Consider the following 18,532-nt stretch of genomic DNA (forward strand, 5'->3'; position numbering starts at 1 on the left):
AAACATGAACCGTGCCAGGCCCCAGCTTCCTGAAGCTTAATTAAGATTATGGGAGAGTTTCACAGAATGGTTGTGATCATCTGAGAGGCAGCAGGTTTGGAAAGTACTTGCCATTGTCAGGTATGCCATTAATGAGTTTATAATTAAGGAATATGTGAGCTACTGTATAAGATTTATGCAACAGAGCATTATAATCTTTGCTGTTACTGATACTGGTCTGCGTTCATACTGGAAAGGCTCCTTCTCGTGGTCCTGGGGTTGTCATATTGTGGTGCACATCAATGTCTGCCTGCTTTAGTTCCCACTTAGAAATCTTACCCCACTGTTCAACCTGTCTCACCTTCTGCTTGCATTTAACAGCTAACAGCCATCAGGTGCAATCAGGAGCTCACCGTTGCATTAAACTCAAATTTCTTCCATTTCTCCTGTATTTAATCTACAGTATAACCACACTGTAAAAAAAGGACTCTTTTCTAAAAGGCTGAAGAGCACTGAAGAACAGCCCCATGCTCTCCAAGCCAAAACAGGTATCGTTTTGCAACTAGCTGCAAAGCATGCCCACCCCACCTCCTCTGCTGGGTCTCCCGCTGCTGTGCTCTGTGAGGCCTGGGGGATGCATGCAAGGGGGCAACCACAGACTCTCCTGGGCTGCTGCACCAGGCATTGCTCCCAAAACCATTCCTGGGGCCTGGCTTTTAAAAGAAAATCTTCAGGAAGGCCTGAAGGAAAGCAAGGGGCTTGGAAAATATTTGATAGATTTCAGTAGCTGAACTCCAATTTCTTGCCTTTTGCACAAAGTTACCAAGAAGATGGTATCAAGACTACTGCCATGTAAAGCTTGCGCCAAGGTAAGTCAAGCAGAAATTCCCAAGACTGTGCTGGTCGAAATAATGGCTCTAAAGGAAAAAAACTGTATGACCTGAAAGCTATGGCTGGGTATGCGCTGTTAAGTGTTCAATGTCCTGCACTCACAGCTTTGACTTCGCTTTCTGTGAAATAAAGCTCAAGACTTGCACGACATTAATAGGTGAAACGTGCGATATTAACAAATTACTCCCCTTAAGCCTTAGTTCAGCAATGCCATGCCAGTGATTTCAGCTTGCATCCTCCTGATGCCTTTGGTAGCTTGCTCTGCATAAATTCCTCCCTGTTATTTACTGGAAGCTCTTATGAGTGCAGCTGATGGGACCTGTTTTTTTTCAGTGGTGGCAGGAGACACAGTGTGACAGTTACTGGTGGCCTGAGAAGAGCCGTAAGCCATTGACCTTCCCTGACTTTGCAACTTTTTGCCAGAGGTGGCCACAGCCTGACTGGGGGGGAGGTGGTGCTCAGCTGGCGGCACAAGGAGGGCTGGGCAGGTGAGAGCCACGTTTCCCTTTAAACAAAGGCAGGGCTGTTGCCATTGCACCAGCCACAAGACGCTCAGGCTCTGCAGTGCTGGCTGGGCAGAACTGCCACCCCACAGTGAGTCTCAGTCACCTTCCTCTTGTCATCAACCCAAGTGACATAAAAGTGCAGGAGCCCAAGGGACGAATGAAACAAAGGCAGGCAGGGCCATGTGGACAATAAACAGTTTATTACCAATATGAACACAGATACTGTGATGCACTGACGTACCATTTTTTTTTATATTGTGATAACTCTGAGACAAAGAACTTGTTGGCTGACAACTAACATGTCTCTGTTTCTTCTGGTGATGCCTCAATACATTTCTGTTGGCAAAGGATCTTCATTTACATTGCAGACTACTAGTAAAATTACTTTGAAGTCATCTATCAAAAGCAAATGGTTCACGTGTGTTCTTATCTACTACTAAAAAGAAAGGTAATACATTTAAATAAGCAATACAAAATACAAAAAAGGCTGACAAATCCAATGTGCAGTGTCAGATGAAATCTAAAAAATCCAGAAATTTAAAATTTAATATTCTTTAGATTAAGACTTTTAAAATGAAGCGAATCCAAGGCAGCAGCAAGCTTCAAAGTGTGCCGAGTCTGCTAATAAAAAGGGTATAAGAACAAAGACAGTGCCGGTGTCCTCTCTCACCATCTTGCATGACCTTGGTACACTTAGAAATGATCCGGTCTTCCTAGTATTCTTAGTACCGTCCCAATGCTTTGCAATCACTATGTTGTACTGATTCTACTCAACTCCTGCCGTATGGCTAGAAAACCAAACCAAAAAGTTAATGCATAACATTATACCCAGTGTGATGGAAAACGCTAAGTATAGAGGTTGCAGAAAGTACGCGCTGGTAAAAGGATGAGTGGAGGGCAAAAGGATGAGTAAGGGTAAGCAGTCAGCAGTTTGTTTGCAAACTGCAGTACTGGTTTAAGAAGTTGCAGCTGTCGTTTATGTGAATGTCTTATTTTGTACTGGAATGAACCAGGGAGGCTCTGACAGCCAAGCTGTTGGGTTGGTACTCTAAGGGCGAGGGTGTCCTCAACTGCAAACCACCCCAAGGTTTTGTGAGCACACAGGTCTAGGGCAAGGGGACAGGGAATGGATTTAGCGGTTTCAAAACCTCCTCTTTTCCCCCTTCTGTGTGAATCTAAGATGGGGAGTGCAGGGTGTGGACATGCATCTTCGTATGCCCTAATGCAGACTTCAAATAGGCATTTTGCTGTGCATTTCAATAATGGCCCTGAAAAATACATTTAGTCATATATGGCAGAGCAATTTATAAAAAAAGTACTGACACATTTAGTACAGATGCTGTACTTTTCAGTGAATTATAAAAATGCATGGCTATTTGGAAAGCTGTAATTGAGTGAAGTTCTGAAATAGCTCTTCAAGCATAGGAAGCCTACAGAAGATGCTTGGGAAGGATTTTCAGTTTGGTACCTTTGTCCCCTCCTCATCCCGGACCTGTGTGGCCAGCTAGTTGCAAGCAATTTCACGCTCCCTGATTGTGATAAATGGACATGCCATGGGCTACGGGCAGGCCCTTTCTCACCCTCCCACCTGTGAGAAACACCGGCCAGTGAATTTCTCACAAGTTGGTGGTGAAAATGCTTGTCAAGAGCATAAAAATAAAGGATGTAAACACAATGTCACGATCAGAGCTCAGATAAGGTAGATGTTTGTTCTTCAAATGTTGATATAAATCAGAGCTGCTCAGAGAAGTCTGAAAACACCAGGGAACTCTCTGCAGTTCCTAGCATCTTATCTATGGGAAATTAGTCATAAAGATGAGAAAAATAATAATTTTTCTCTTTCTTACCATCAATTATCTCCTCTTTCACTTTGTGTAACTCTCTTACAACTTCCTCCAATATTTCCTGATGAGACAAAACACAAGTCAGCTGCTCAGAATTTCCGTCTACCCAAGTGGAAGAAAATGCAAGTTTAACATGGTTGTGCTTGTCCCCCGCCTCCGCTGGTGGTCAGAGCCTGGCACTACTAACAGCTACATCTGCACTCCCAGGCCAAGGATGCAGAAGCTGCTGGCATATTTATTTGCACGTTTCTGTACAGACATCTTGATCAAATAGCAGTGAGATTGTGCTCTCTTGCTGCTCACCAGCTTCTAAGCTCACCCTTCTCTAAGCACCTAGTTACAGAGGAAATCAAAAGACTGAGCAGCTGTTTTGCTTGTACAGCGCATGCATGGGGGAAAATGGGTAGTTCACCAAATCTCGTAAGTGTGAAAGAGCTTTTCACTCACCTGTTTCATTCGATCAAAATCTAAGGCATCCATAGCCACATCATTGCTGCTGCTCACTGGCTTCATCCTTAAGAAATGGAAGAAGAGCACAAAAAAGCCAGTCAGCTCCTTGCCATGCACACTAAGCTGCACACACCTGATGGCGCGGATGAAATCCACCCCACGGCAGTAACTCCCGCGTTCGAATGCTGGACTGGAGGCTCCCTCTTGTGCTGCTCAGCAGTGTTCGGCAGCTGGAGAGCGGCACACTGCTCCCGTTTTATGCGGCCTGACCTCCAAAGATTCTGCTTTCTCCTATTGCAGATGTATTGGAGGGAGCACAAAGACTGTGCTGAAACTTAATTTACTCCTTTATTTTTGGTGTTGTGAGTCTCAGTGACTTCAGACTAGAAAATACTGAGATGTTAAACAGGCTTTACGCCCTGAAGGCAATGTATTTTATTACAGCATTTGCAATTTGCAAGCTAGATGTCTGGTTTTCTCTCACACTCTTTTCTGTACAGCAACCTTGTCTTGGGCACCTAGACTTTAACTGGGTGCTAAACAGTAGAATACAGGTTAGAAAAATATTATAGGGAAAATAATAACCCAGTAATCCTTTCTTTGGAAGGCCTGACTCAGTCAAGTGGAGCTTGTCAATAGCACTGTGTAGCACAGGCACTCTTCCCTGACCCAGAAACAAAACCCATCTGTCCTTAATGGCTAGTACACTTGAGTTATCAGTCTGCCAGGATGGTATTAGTCAGTGAGCTTAACTCTGATGACAGCTGATAAAATAAGGAAGCAGAAGCTGCTTGACTTTCTCTTTTAATCAGTAACACTAAAACAGTTAAAAAATTAACCACGCTATGTAATTCGTAGAAAAGCCTTCAAATACCTTTGCCATAATCTTTGGGCCCAAACTGGGGGCTAGTTGAGAGTCTGCTACTCCTGGGGGTATGCTTGATCTTGCAGCCTTTTCTCAGGAAAATCTTAACATGTCTCCTACCATCTCACAGCTAAGCTGGCAGTTAAGACAGATACAAATGCCATCAAACTAAACAGGAATGCAAACAGGTCACCACTGACCACTTTTGAAACCTGCTCTGCTCCCCACCCAGAAGTCATTCAAGCAATCAAAGACTGAGCACTATACCAGGTGTTAAGCTAGGAAAGGATAATTTCCCACTGAACTCCTCATCCTCCCAGGATGGAATGCCATTATAGAAGACAGGTGGTGAAAACGTGCTGGCTGCTTTACATAGCCCATGTTTCATTTCTATTTGCAAGGAGAAGGAATGGTCTTTCTATATTGATTGGAAACTCTCACGTATTTCCTAGAACCAATGTGTCCCACGGTTTTAGGAGAGCCGGAGGGACTGTATTTTGCTGTAGTAGCACTGGTGGATCCCTCTGAATGTCTGGGCAGGGCACGTTCCAGCTCCAGCATCTTTAACACAACAGCAGGTATGTGCAGATAGTTGCCATTGGCAACTTTCTCTCTGCAGACTATCAGCACTGTCGTATATGTAACAGTGTTAAATAAGGGACATGTCTTTGCAGTAAATGCTAAACATACGTTAGCCTGTGTTCTAGCCCCTCGTTCAGCTCACCCATCTATTTCAGTATCCAGTACTGCAGTAACACTGGGCGGTCCTGGACCAGCACTGGAAGGAGGCCTCCCTTTAGCTGTCCAGCATCAAACTTTATCTTAATCTCTGTGGGTAAGAACACGGGTGGTGATACTGCAGCTTGGCTGTTCTGACCAACAGGACTTCTGGAGTCCTACTATAGGCTTTGTGCTTCTGACACCTGCCAGCTTTTGTACTCTGTATTTCTGAATGCCCTGTCTGTGGCTGGGCCTTTTTACAGCTCAGTGTTACTAACTTACTGCACCAAGCTCTGCTCTCCTTCCTCATGCACCCACTGCAGTTGCATGGATGAAGGAATAACTTCCCTTCTCCTAGCTGCATCTCCTCAGATAATTTCTGCCTTTGTTTTTTAATTTCTGCAGAGGCTGGACAATGAAAACTTCTCTTACTGGCAAGGTCATCCTGAACCTGCTGTAAAAAGAAGCTCCAAAACCTGCTTTCCACATGGCACAGAGCTCTGCCAAGCCCATGCCTCTGATTCATGGAGCACTGATGCTTTAAGCTCTTGCTTAAGTGAGATTAACGTCTGTGATGCCCGTGCCCACCTAAGCAGGGGGCTGTTTCCATGGAACAAGCCTTTGACACGACACATTCTACCTTCACACTTTGTGCAGTGACAGACAAAGCAGATTGTAAGAGAATGAGTAAAAGATGTGACAGAAGACAAACATGAGTGAATGATGGGATTAGCCAAACAACAAGCCAAGACAATTAAGAAGCTGGGCTGTTAGCCAGTACCTAGAAGACACGTGGGATTGTGTGGGGCTCTTAGCTTCACAGCTCTTCACCACTGATGGATTTCTACAGCAATGGAATGAAACGAGACATGAGTTGTGCACATGCCATGGGGACAGCGCGACCATCCCAATTGCTAGCCAGCCACAGGGTCACCCTTGTGCAGCTCACCTAGAGAGTAATGAAGATACAGGCTTCTCAACAGAATTGCTCCTTTCCCATGGCTTCTTCCCAGAGTCTAGAAAACAAAAATGAAAAGTTACTGTTTATTATTTGTTCTCTAATGATAAAACCATCCTGAAGTTGATTGTCTTCTACAGCTGCTTTCATTCAGTGATGATGAGTGGCTTAGAAAGATCCAGGAAAGCAGAATTGCTGAATGAGTGCAGTTGCCTACATTATAGAGAAAGCATCGGCAAAAATCTGCTTAGTGATCCCTTGAATTAGGGACTGGATAGTTAAACAATACTAAAAAGACATGGAACTGGAACAGTAGGAGGAAAAGCATAAATCACTTCTATTAAGAAATAAAGGCTAATTGCTGTAAGGCTTATTTTATTCAGTACAATACTTACTTATATTTTAAGTTAAAAAGTCTTAGGCTTTTTGTCTCCATAGTTGGCAGAAAATCTGGGTGTATCTAAAGAAAGGCAGTGAGACCCCCACTACGCAAATCTCCACGGAGAATTTATTTAATGTTGTCTACATTTCTAACTCACAGAACATTCCCAAAAGCTGCACTACATAACCCTTGTTACTGAAAATGCTTACTATCGTCCCAATCTCCTCCTAAGAAAATAGCCTAAAATAAAGTAAATGGTTTCAGAGACTTGAAAGATACGCAACTTTATACACAATGGTTTGTTCCCCTGTGAGGTCCTAAAAAGCTCTTTAAAAAAATTTACGGACACTCCCAGGAAATCTCTAGATCTTGTTCCTCATTTACATGCACCTTTCTCCTGGCTTCTTCCCCTTTCCTTGCAAAGCATGCAAATCATGGCTTTGTTCCAAAAGGAAGCTGGAATGGTTAAATACTCATTCCCTTGGGAGAGAGATTTCTTTCAGCATGTATAAAAGCCAAGGCTGATGCAAGGATGAATCTGACTGGCTTGCAGCTTATCTACTCAGATGCAGTTATTTCAACTCATCATAGGAAAAACATATTCTGGGGGCTCCTTAATTTCACTTAGTAACTCTCAGGATCAGGCTTACTGCAACAAGCTACTAGCTTAAGGAAGGATAACAGTTTGAGACCCAAACCCCAACTGCATAAGCCAGGAGAGTTACACTACCAGAAGTAAAATAATATAGCTTTTTTCTCTTAAAGATTTAGGTACACAATGTTGAAGACAGATCCTCAATGACATGACTGGACCCTGTTAACTAAACTGGCTGTATTGTCATTTTCTTGGCTGTGAAGCATATAAAATCACCATTTCTTGCTGAGTACAGTTTTTAAAGCAGTGTGTACTGGGGAATTTTTCTGTTAGTTACTGCTGCTGCACTCAGAAGTAGGACAATGAACGCAAGAGTCTAGTGGTAGAGGAAAAGACTAGATTAAGACGACAACTACAACACTAATAGTTTGATTTAATACCTGATGAATTTTGCTGCTGCTGGGCGGGACCTCGTGTACTGGGTGAAGGAGAGGTACTAGCATCATCCTACAAAGAGAAAAACCAGGACATTACAGAATTCTGGAGATGATGCACAGAGTCCTATTCTACTCTGGAGACCAGCTGCAGCAAGCTTCCTCCAACCATGTCCAACAGGGACTGCTGCCAAGGCATGTGCTCAAGGCTATTTAAACTTTAACCTGTCTCTTCCTTTAGCATGGCAAAATAGACCCTTTTTATTTTTTGCTAATAAGGTCGCTTTTTCATGATTCCACTGAATCACTCTCATCCCTGTACACCAAACCAGGCTGAATTACCACTCTCAAGTGCTGGCTGCTGTTGTCTAAACACAAACCATCTGTTTCCCAAATCTAGAAACTCTGATATGGAAACTGAGCCATCTGAAGGTCAGATCCCAGCCTTTTAGCCCAGGACAGCTGCTGGTATCAGTGACAGTAGTCCAGGTACTAACAGAACATAAATCAGTCAATACTCCTCCTAAGTACAAGATTAAACGCTACCTCACAGATTTGGACTCTTTTTTTCTGGGATTAATGTGTGACAGATCATACAACATTCACCCATATATTGAATGTCAATATTATTTAGCAGCCCTCAAAACACACTCAGGCAAAGCATTAACTCTGCACTGTAAAATGGAATTGCATCCAGTTTGACAGAAGATACCTCTGCCACAAAGTATATCTGGAGTAAGATACACATTAAACAGATGTTCTCTAAAACACTTTTCCAAACAGTTTGGTGCTATCAAAAAGTTCGATTGGGGATATAAATTAATGCAGAGCTTCAAGGAGAGAGAAGGGGCAGAAAGGCAGCAGAGGCTGAATACTCAGAAGCTAAATGATGCCTTTAATCTCTGAGCGTATGGTTCATAACCAGCTTTGGGGCAAGATTAAGAGCAATGGTTGCATAGCAGGTTCAATAGGCAAATCGCATGCTTGAAGCATCCTTTGAGGAACATGCAGAAAGTAGCTGCTTCTCTCCTTAAACGGGGCAAAGTGCTTATTCCTGTTCTTGCTACAAACCTTTCAGACTAGGGCAAGACCTGTAGTTTCTGAATGGATTTCCTACTGAGCGGCTGCTACTTTGTCTTTGGAGGGAATATCTCTGTATAGGTGGTATGAGGCACACATGATGCATTATGAACTTACAGCCATGGCAGTGAGCCTTCACAAGGGTGCTGGCTAGCAACAGGAATGCTGTACGAGAAGCAGCCTAGAAAAGCACCACATGGGAAGGGATACAGCAGAAATCCTGGCCTCTATTGAAACTAGAACTATCTCCCATGCTTTACAAGTTCAGTGGGTAAAAAAGTGGTTTAGTCCGCATGTTGAACTCAAAATCACTGCATCAAGTTCAGTGTAAAGACCGAGTCAAACCAAAACTCTTGTCTAATTGCTTTTGTGAACAACATACAGACAGAACAGTAATGAAGCAAAAGTTCCCCAAAGTTGTCCAAAGTCTATCTCATTTTAGTGTAAGTATCATGATCACATAATTTTAACTTTTGAATGCTCTTATGGTTAATACACTGTTACCCCTTCACCACCACCCGCTCCCCGAGACATGTTTTATGTGCACTCTGGGGTCCAAAGTGAGCCAATTCTTGCTTTGCATACATGTTCACAATCCAGAGTTACACCACATGGTTGATGATCCACTTCAGCTCAGCTGAAGCCACAAATTTAAAATAGGAAACATGAACGTGATCTCAAATGGACTTGCTAGAAGGTTCAGTGCATCTTCTTAACAGGCAAGAATCTACCCTACAATACTCAGATCACACCATGAGAAAGTGCCCATTAACCTGGCTTGGACAGTACCTCACTTATGAATAAGGTGGCAATTCTTGTTTATAGGGTGCTGTTCCCAAGAAAGGTTACATTTCGCTTTTGAACATGTAAATCTGTTCCTGGATTAGCACAGTTTGTCATTGCCTGCTGCACACAGTGACTGAGCCCAGGACTTTGGTTTACAAGGCAGCACATCAATGTATTTGGAAAAGCACAACAGTGACGAGTCTTTCACTTACGTTTTGGCTTTCCTCTTCCTTTTTGTCAGCTGGTTTGTCTGACTGCGACGCTGCTTTCCTCCTTTGCAAAGGAACATGAGATAGGACACACAGTCAACCCTCTAGAAATACATCCTCCACGTGGGAAGGCTGATTCAGACCCTGGAGGGAGTTACTATTTATTTAGTTCATCCTAGGGAATGCGACAAAGGCTGAATGTGTTTGGTTGCTTAGGGCTGGGGCGGAGGTGAGCCATCCAGACCTTGGTGATAGGACTCGGGGAGAATGGCAATATTATGAGATGGTATTTAACAGAGAAACGCAGGGTGCAGAGCATAAGGGAACATGTCGAAGCGGAGGAAGGAAGCACAGCTGGGTATAAAATTGGGTAAGAAAAGGATGGTTTCTCTCTAGGGCTCAGAAAGTGGTGGCTCCTGTGTCCTGCACAGGAGGGAACAACCCAAACCTCCACGGGGGTTTCTAAGGGCCAGCTCACCCCCGCCAGGTGGCTCGGGTTGTTATGGCAGTGATGGCACTATGTTCTCAGCCAGCTTCAGTATCATTTTTCCATCTGTCCTATATCCCCCCATCCCTGTTCCCACCCAGAGAAAGGGCTGTGGCAGCGCTCCCATGTGACAGGACAAGAATCAGAAAAGCCTTTCAACCCAGGTCCATCCTCACTGGGAAAGAATGGCCACCACTTCTGCTAGCCAAGACCCCTGCTCACTCCAGGATGGGAAAGCTCTGCCTGGAGACCAGGAGTCAGGAAACGAGTACACCAGCCTGGGTTTTCAAATGCCTTTGGTGAGTGACAGGAGATTACTGCTGTTTCAAATCCAATTAAAAGGCAGAAGACCTCCCGAGCCCTGTAGTCCCAGGACTGGCAGTGCTGGTGGTGCCTACAGAAGCTGAGTGAGGACCTGAGACCCCCACTCTGTCCTGCTTCCCCAGGAGAGGCAAAACTCCAAGAAGCAAGTGGCAACGAGCTACAAGCAGTCCACTAGAGCAACTGGACATGAGAATAAAAAAAATGTTCATTGTTCATCTTTGAAGAACACATGGTAAAACTTCTTGGGTGTTAGCCACACTGGCTGAAGAAAAGAAAACCAAATTATGGATTTTCAAGCCCTGTTTTGGGTCTAAACAGTACACAAGTGTGCCAGGTACTGGTTGCCTAGAAGATATCCCATTTCCCATTTTAGACAATTAGGGGAACTGCAGCTCCAGTCTCCACATGGATTTTGGTTGTGATGATCCTTATCCTCACCCACCTGTGAACATTACTCTTAGCAGATGCTTTTTTAAAACAACAGTATGACAGATTTGTCATTTATTCTTGCTTCTGAAGCAGACAAACTTCATCTCAGAAAAAGACCCAAATAATCCCAAGTGGCATCTAGAAAGGCTTCTGAGTTGCAAAACGCTGCCACAAGTTTGTCAGAGGATTTTTTTTTTTTTTTCATATCACTGGCAAAAGAAAAGCTTCACTGGATAGACAAATTGCAGGATTTGATGTAAATTTGACAAAAATACAGAGAAGTAAAACACATGCATGTTTTTTAGGACACAGTGCTCTGTGGGAATTATTTCTAGATATTCAACTGCACTAATAATTTTATTCAATCAGTAATAATTTTTATAGTCTTTCTTCAATATTTACTTGATTCTTTTGAGGGAAAAAAGGTTATAACCATCACAAACTTGAGTGAGGGAAGTATTTGTCAGGGTGAGAGATCAGTGTTAGATTTATGTCCTGCTACAAATTTAACTGGGCTAGAAATTATAGCGATTTGTGAGATAGTTCATTATTCTGCTTGCAATTCAGACTTGAACCAAAGGGCTGCTCTCGTGGGAGCCACTAGATCTAGAGAGTGATATTTTATACCACCTGAGCTCTTAGAAGCATTTTCTTCTGTTACTTTCCCAGCATTAGACACATTCCCTGTTTCTAAGCGTGTGGTTTTCTGCTCAGAAAAGGGCGCCCAAGATCCCATGCTTACCACTCTGTGATTTCTGTACTGAACATGGTCAGTTTAAAGAACAACTTTTTTACTTCCTGGCTGCCAGCCTGGTAAAAGCAACCTAAAACACAGTGTCAGGTTCTTCCTTTCTCCATGGCCTTACACATAAAAAGGGTTTTGCAGCCAAAAGAAGTCCCCTCAGTATCAGTGTAACAGCATGTGCCCAGATTGCACCCTTGACTGACACCTGTGTATTTCCAATGAGTTCCATGGCTTTGTGAAACAAAATTTAAGAGACAATTCTGTTGCTGCCAGCTCCCTGGGAAAAGATTTGCAGCTCAGTTATTTTCAGCGTAGAAGCAGCACAGTGCTCGCATCAGAAAAAGAAAAAAATAATTGGAATAATTGAGTGCCTTTTAACAGCTGGTAGCTTGATACATCACAACTCGCTTTACTGGAGTAACTTTCAGCTAGCCTGTCTGTAACACCCTGAGAATCAATAATAATTTACCTGTCAAGATGTTGTCCTTTTATTGCACTTCTATTTTTGGGCCCAACATCCTGAATGTGCTGCATAAGGAATGACTTGTGACTTCCTTTCATAGTTTATTCTTTCTGAAAACAGTAACTTTGAAATAGATCTGGTAAAATGGCAAAAGCCAGAGAATATATTTATCACTATCTTTGAAGGCTACCACACGGCAGGATCTGCTACAGCAGCTAAACTCTGCCAGGTATCATTGCAGCAACACCTACACTTTCATATTAAATGCTGGGCAATGCTGGTGACCGACTTCTATGCAGGAGCTGTCAAATTGCAAAGCACCACCACAGTGACCCATTGCAAACCAAAAACGACAGCTCCTTGTACCACAATTTGCTACAGAGCTCATGCTAGTGCTTACTCGAAGTCCTAGTACAAACCTTTTTGCCAGTAATTTATTCATTTCTTCCATTAGTCCTCCTCCGCCTCCTCCGCTACTTGTTCGATTGGCATCGCTCTTAGAGACCCCACTGGGGCTGGACCCTCCTGAACCATCTTCTGGCTTAAGACAGAAATCAACATTGGAGTTAATGACAAGATTAATTTACAACCACACCCTTAATGATTAGTTTCCCTTATTATTAGGAACAGCCTTCACAATCACAGCCCAAAACAAGAGATAGGATGTGTTCTGGCTTGAGAAGACCCACATGGACCGTACTAAACCCAGAAACAGTCTGGGTGAGGCAAATATATCGGCAGATAATGAAAAAACCCACCATGCTGTTTGTTCATGATTATGGTTATGCAACCCTGACCTAAGTGGACACCTATTGTTGTGAGGCCTCACCAGTCTACACTGGTTTTTGGAAGCATGGTGCAGTTTTAACCACTTACAATGACTGAAAATACTAACAAATAGTACAGTGGTGGATTATGCAGTAGTCATGAAATCCTGGCAACATGAGAACTTGCTAATGAACATGTTCTGAAGAGCAGAAATTATACCAAACATTTCCTGCTCAGCTTTATTTGCACTACAAACTCACATTTAAAAGCTCCCCTAATGGTCAGCTGCAGCATGTGTCACGGTTTCACACTGGATTTGTGGATCATTACACCAAGCTATGCCAGGCTTTCCCGCAGTGGAGGAGAGCCCATCGGAGAGTCCCAGTGCCATCTCCTTACCCGTTGAACTCTCCTTAGTTTGGCACCAGCCAGAGCTGCTGCGAGCCCTGACACTGACCCATCTTCAGTGCCAGCCCCTTGGCTAGCGCCTGCTGGCAGCGGGGGTGGTGGTGGTGGTGCAGCTCCCATGGGTGGCGGAGGGACTGGGGGGGGTGGCGGAGGTGGGGGCCCCCCGGACGAAGCAGGGATCACAGCAGCGCCACTGGGATGACCAGGTGGAAGTGCTGGGCCTGAAATGCAGAGAATACCAATTAGACATGAAACGCAACCTCCTCCAGCCTGTACGCAAAGTCATGCTCCTGCTCCCAAGGCCATGACCTAACTGCATGACGAGTGATCAATGCAAGGAAGCACCAAGCACGCAGAAGAATGGGAAATGGTGGTTGCATCAATGGTCCATCAACTACAGTTGTGTCCTCCTGTGAGACACTGTCACTGATAAACTAGCTTTCTCCCTCCTCTTCTCCCTGGCTGGGCTAGTGCTTTATTCTGTGCCAAAATCAAAACACAGACAACACTTCCCAATTCATAAGTGGCAGCTTCTTCACTTCTCTCACAGCTTTCTACATGGAGATATGAAATGACATCAGCCAACTCTGTAGACGGTGGTTAACATCAGCTTTTCACCAGAATCATGGGCTACAGCGACACATCCTCCTTTCTGTTGCACAGGTGTGTGGCCTCAGCTGGTCTTGCAAAATGACACGGGGGAGACCAGCTCCAAGCACCTCGAGGTCCAGCCAAGCTTCCCTGAGCAGCAGCCTGTTGGAGGGGCTGGCGGTGGGTAACTCCGTTGCAGTGTTCTGCCTGTCTGTTAACAGGTCAGTTGAACAAATACACCTCCCTGAGGATATTTCCCCATGTTACACTCTCTCAGAGCTCACAGGCTGCTCCTGATACATAATCACAGGTTCAGTTGTTCAGGAAGTGTTATGTTGAAAGACAGGTGGGTTTTGGCTGAGGAACATTTGGAATCTGTATTTAACATTAGCAGCCTGGTTTTCTTCTTATCTAGGTTTTCTTACGCTACTGCCTTATTTCTGTGGTTACCTCTGCTATTATTTCACACTTCCAATTCCATTCTTGAAATGAACCATGGCTGCTACCAGAAATACTTTAAATGTTTCAAGCCCTCTCTGGTTCACAAACATAATAGCTAGTAATTCATTGTGGGTACTGTTAATTGTAATTGCAAAACTACACCCACCTAATTAGAGGCCAGCCTGAGGCAAAAATTGAACTGAGTCAAAGTAATGGACTAATGTGAGTTTAAAATAAGTTTATTGAACTAAGTGGATTTCAAGGACTTATATCAGCTGGAAGACTGAGCCTCCAGTGGTTGCAGTAATATTTTCAGCAGAAAGTGAGAAGAAATGTCTCAGTTTTCTTCCTTTTCTAGGCACGTCATTTAAGCATTATATGTGGTTATAAACAGGAATGGATCCAAGTCACAAAACATATGATCTGAATTGCAAATAGGCATTACTCGTAAGTGTTCTGACTCTGCAGGCTTTAGACAAGCACTAGAAATCAAGACCATATGCAAAGTGGCAGACCCAAGCTCTTGGTCTGCCTGCAATGGAAAAGATTTGCTGGAATAGTTATAGGGACAAGCCCTCAACTTGGTATAAACTCAACCAAAGTATAAATGCACTTTATATGAGGAAAAGAGTTTCTAGAATGAAATAAATTACACAAGCAGAGGGGATTCTGGGTAACTATAACAAAATCCATGTTATCTCTTTTGCTGGTAACAGAAATACCGCTTAGGAAAGAGAATAAAAATCACAACCTCTACCAATATTGCTAAACAGACAAGTCTACCGCAGACCTGGCCTCCAGCTTCAGAAGAGCCCATCCGCTATGTTTGGACCAGCTGAAAATAGATTTTGTATAAAGCTCGCTGCCAAATGCAATTTCACTCTGTTGAATGATAAAAATCTCCTTCTGGGCTAATACAGTAAGAATATGCACTGCAACAACCCAGCTACAGGGCCCCAGTCCTGTAATTCTTGCTTTTTGTCTTGCTTTTAGCTCAGGAGATCCCTGGACCTTTCCTGAGCAATTTCGATATTTTTCCACCTTAGTTTCAGAAATCACATACAGCAGGAGCAGCCTTGGGCACCTCGGCCCTTTTTCTAGTGGTCACGGGCCGTGCCAACGAGGCTTTTTAAGCACCTGAAAGCTAAGGCTTCATACAGGTCGCAACTCGTTCAAAGTCAGTACTTACTCAAGTGGGCAATGGCTGATGAAGTCATGTAAAGAGGGGTCCTCCTGGGCATAGTCACCTCAGACACAGCAGCGGAAGGGGGAGGCAATGGAAGACAGTGTGACATGGACTGATACCACTGCTGTGGAGGACGAGAAGATGGATGGGAGGATGGGGAGGGAGCCTGGCCAAAGGAGCTGGAGGGGCTGGCGATGGTGGGCAGCGGGGAGGAGGGTGCAGCTCCTAGGTGTGGAAAGAAGCACCTGTCCACACTTTTCACCTGGGTCCCAGAGGGGCCTAAAGCAATTTGTTCTTCAGGATAGCCATTCAGAGGTATGTTTGCCAAGGTCTCCTGGCTTGCTTTATCTGTGGGTCCCTTGCCCCTGTCAGGTGGGACAGGAATGACAGGCAGGATGGTGGGACCACGTGGCTGCAGGACATCACCCCTCTGCAGAGGTGGTGCATTTGTGGCAGAGGAAGCAGAAGACCGAGGAGAGCATGAAAGAGAAGAGCGCCTGAGAGGCTGGCGAAAGGTGAAGGGAAAGTGGGAAGGATGGGGAGGTGGTGGAGACAGCGAGGTTCGCCTGATGCCTGATGTTATTATGGTCCTGCGGTTTGGGCAGGCTGGGGGAGAGGAACCCCGGGCCATTGGCAGCTCGGAGGCTGAGTGCCTGTGCAGAAGCTGGGGGGTGTCTCTGACTCTCTGCAGGGATCTGAAAGAGGATTGACTAGCAGGCTCAAGGACAGCGGGTGCTGAAGAGACAGCGCTGGCATGAGGCGGCGGTGGGGACACAGCACCCCAGTTACTGCAGGTGGGAGGTGGAGACTGGGGCTGAGAGGGGGGGGAGCACATGCTTATCTGAGGGGTGGAAACTAAAAGAACAGAAAAGACAAATGAAAAGAATAAGATGGGTATGTGGCACGGAACGAAACCAAGGCAAAGCGGAACAGAGCGAAAGGAACTGTGAAGTAAATGCAAACAGAAACTCAAACAAAGCAAAGAGGAGATGGTGCAGGCACTGGCTTGGGGGTTTCCAACCCTCAGCAAGAACCAGAGGGCTGTGCAGAGCAGGATCCTGGCAGCAGGGGATGGGCTGCATGCTCCCCCCATGGCCATGGGGAGCAGGACCTGCAGCACAGGTAGAGCTGTGTGCTCTGGTGCCAGTGAGGCTCCTCCAAACTTTATGTAAATCTGAGTCAGGATCATGAGCAAGCCCTTCACACCATCATGAGCATCACCCTTGCACCAGGGCAGCTGCAAGGGGCATGCTGAACACAGCAGTGGCCACCCCATAGCCAGGGAGGGGACAGCTAGAAGTCCCTGAGAGCCATGTCCTGCTCTTTGGGGATGCCGAGGCAGGGTTTTGGCTATGTTCCCTATGCAGAATAGCACACTAACCTCTGTCGAAACAGAGTCCAACACTCCTGTCACTGACTAAGGGTGTGTGTGTGTGTGTCTGAGCTGGTTTCACGTCAAAACCTAAAAAGCCGTAACAGCTGAGGAAAAACATTTCACTTCTGTGGCCAGATTAACTGAAAAAACTTCCCCAAAACAAAAGCCCAGACGCAAGATGGCCATCTTGGCTTGCCTGCTCTGCAGTCTACAGAGAGGCAAAGCCATACTTTGTAGTTATAAGCTATTCCTGTCATCGCTTCGCTCAGCTTAGTGCAACTTAATATGCTACAGAAGATTTTCGTAAGCTCATTAAATATATATATTTTTTCCATTAAGCTCACAGAAAACCTCTCACTTCATGACCACAAAATCCCCACTGATGAGCATCTAAAGCTATATTTTCTTCCGCACTGTGGTTTGCTTTGTGCTGCAGAGCAATGGGGAGTGCCTAGCCTGGCACATCCAGCACATGAACCCCATCATGCTTACATCCCCTGGAAACATGGAGTCACTCCTGCGGTGGATGTGCTACCTGCTGTCCTCATGGGTGTGGAAGGAAGATGGCCAGGCCCTCTTGGTACCCCTAAAATCCTCCTCAGCTGTACAAGCTTTGCCAAGCACAAAACCTACCTAGCTGCACCTGAGCCTCTGTGAAACAACAAACCATGTCCAAATGCATGTAAATCTCTAGCTATAAATGCTTCAAAACGTTATCGTAACTACAACCACTTTTAGCAGCCTAGTTCTTGTGAAGCACCACACAAAACCCAACTACAGCCAAAGGAGACAAGCAAGGAGAGACTACATCTGCTTGGTTTGATACGTGCCTGTGGTAGAGGTTCTTCTTTCCAGAGATTCCTGGCGCTGTTGCTGTTGCTCCATCACTTGTCTGAAACAGCAATGAAAAACCCTCAGTCATTAGGTATTCTTTATAATTTTGAGTAAAAACGTTATACATTGAGAAGCACTCAAACTGTATGTCTTGGGTGATGTGAGCCAGATCCTCACAGAAATGCTAATCCCTAGAGCATTAGGGATAAGATGGAGGTGGGTTTGGCTTCACTTGCCTTGGTCACAGCGGTACCATTGCATGCATTGGGAAAGCGCAACTTGAACATTGCCCTGCACCGGCCGGACACCGCAGGGGTTGGTTCATCCATTTATGACAACTCCTCAATGGGCTCTGCACAAGCGATTGTCAGTGCCCCAGGCCCAGGACAGCACAGCAACCATGCGTGTTGTTAACCTGAAGCGTGTGAACATTGCAAGGGAAGATTATAGGGGCGTCTCGCATAAAATGACACAGTCCTGAGTCTTTTGTGGATCAGGAGCCCAAAGGACTTGAATGAAAATATAAGGAAGCTTGACCTGCGTTTAGGTGCTGACTGTACAAAGCCTGTTTTGTCCAGCTGCATGCAACCAAGTTCTTTGCTGGCACTGGACAGCCTCGCTGACCGCCTGCGCCTGCCAGCGCAGCCACGGGCACCACGGCTATGTGTTTCCTCCACAACTGCTGACCACAACATTGCACTGCTGATTTTTTGGCACCTTTCCCCCCGGGAGCTGCTAGCTCCCGTGCTTCCCAGGCCTGGAAATACATAGGGAAATACACT

General features: G+C 45.0%; 1 protein-coding gene across 3 annotated transcripts in view; it reads right to left on the reverse strand.

Moving 5' to 3' along the window:
* Positions 1-1,555: 1,555 nt before the first annotated feature.
* EVL (Enah/Vasp-like) overlaps positions 1,556-18,532 on the reverse strand; it is a 157,367-nt gene continuing 140,390 nt past the window's right edge. For 2 of the 3 annotated variants that reach the window (XM_055716737.1, XM_005438854.4), the window contains exons 5-14: positions 17,747-17,808; positions 13,315-13,544; positions 12,567-12,688; positions 9,703-9,763; positions 7,631-7,697; positions 6,205-6,271; positions 6,037-6,099; positions 3,668-3,734; positions 3,224-3,281; positions 1,556-2,164 (exon numbers count right to left, since the gene is read on the reverse strand). In XM_055716737.1, coding sequence (XP_055572712.1) covers positions 2,127-2,164; positions 3,224-3,281; positions 3,668-3,734; positions 6,037-6,099; positions 6,205-6,271; positions 7,631-7,697; positions 9,703-9,763; positions 12,567-12,688; positions 13,315-13,544; positions 17,747-17,808 — 835 coding nt within the window. In that variant the 3' untranslated portion in view covers positions 1,556-2,126. The remainder of the gene's footprint in view (positions 2,165-3,223; positions 3,282-3,667; positions 3,735-6,036; positions 6,100-6,204; positions 6,272-7,630; positions 7,698-9,702; positions 9,764-12,566; positions 12,689-13,314; positions 13,545-17,746; positions 17,809-18,532) is intronic. The other variant, XM_055716738.1, reaches the window with a different exon arrangement.

The sequence above is a fragment of the Falco cherrug genome, chromosome 7 (assembly GCF_023634085.1).
Source record: "Falco cherrug isolate bFalChe1 chromosome 7, bFalChe1.pri, whole genome shotgun sequence".
NCBI classification, from domain to species: Eukaryota; Metazoa; Chordata; class Aves; order Falconiformes; family Falconidae; genus Falco; species Falco cherrug.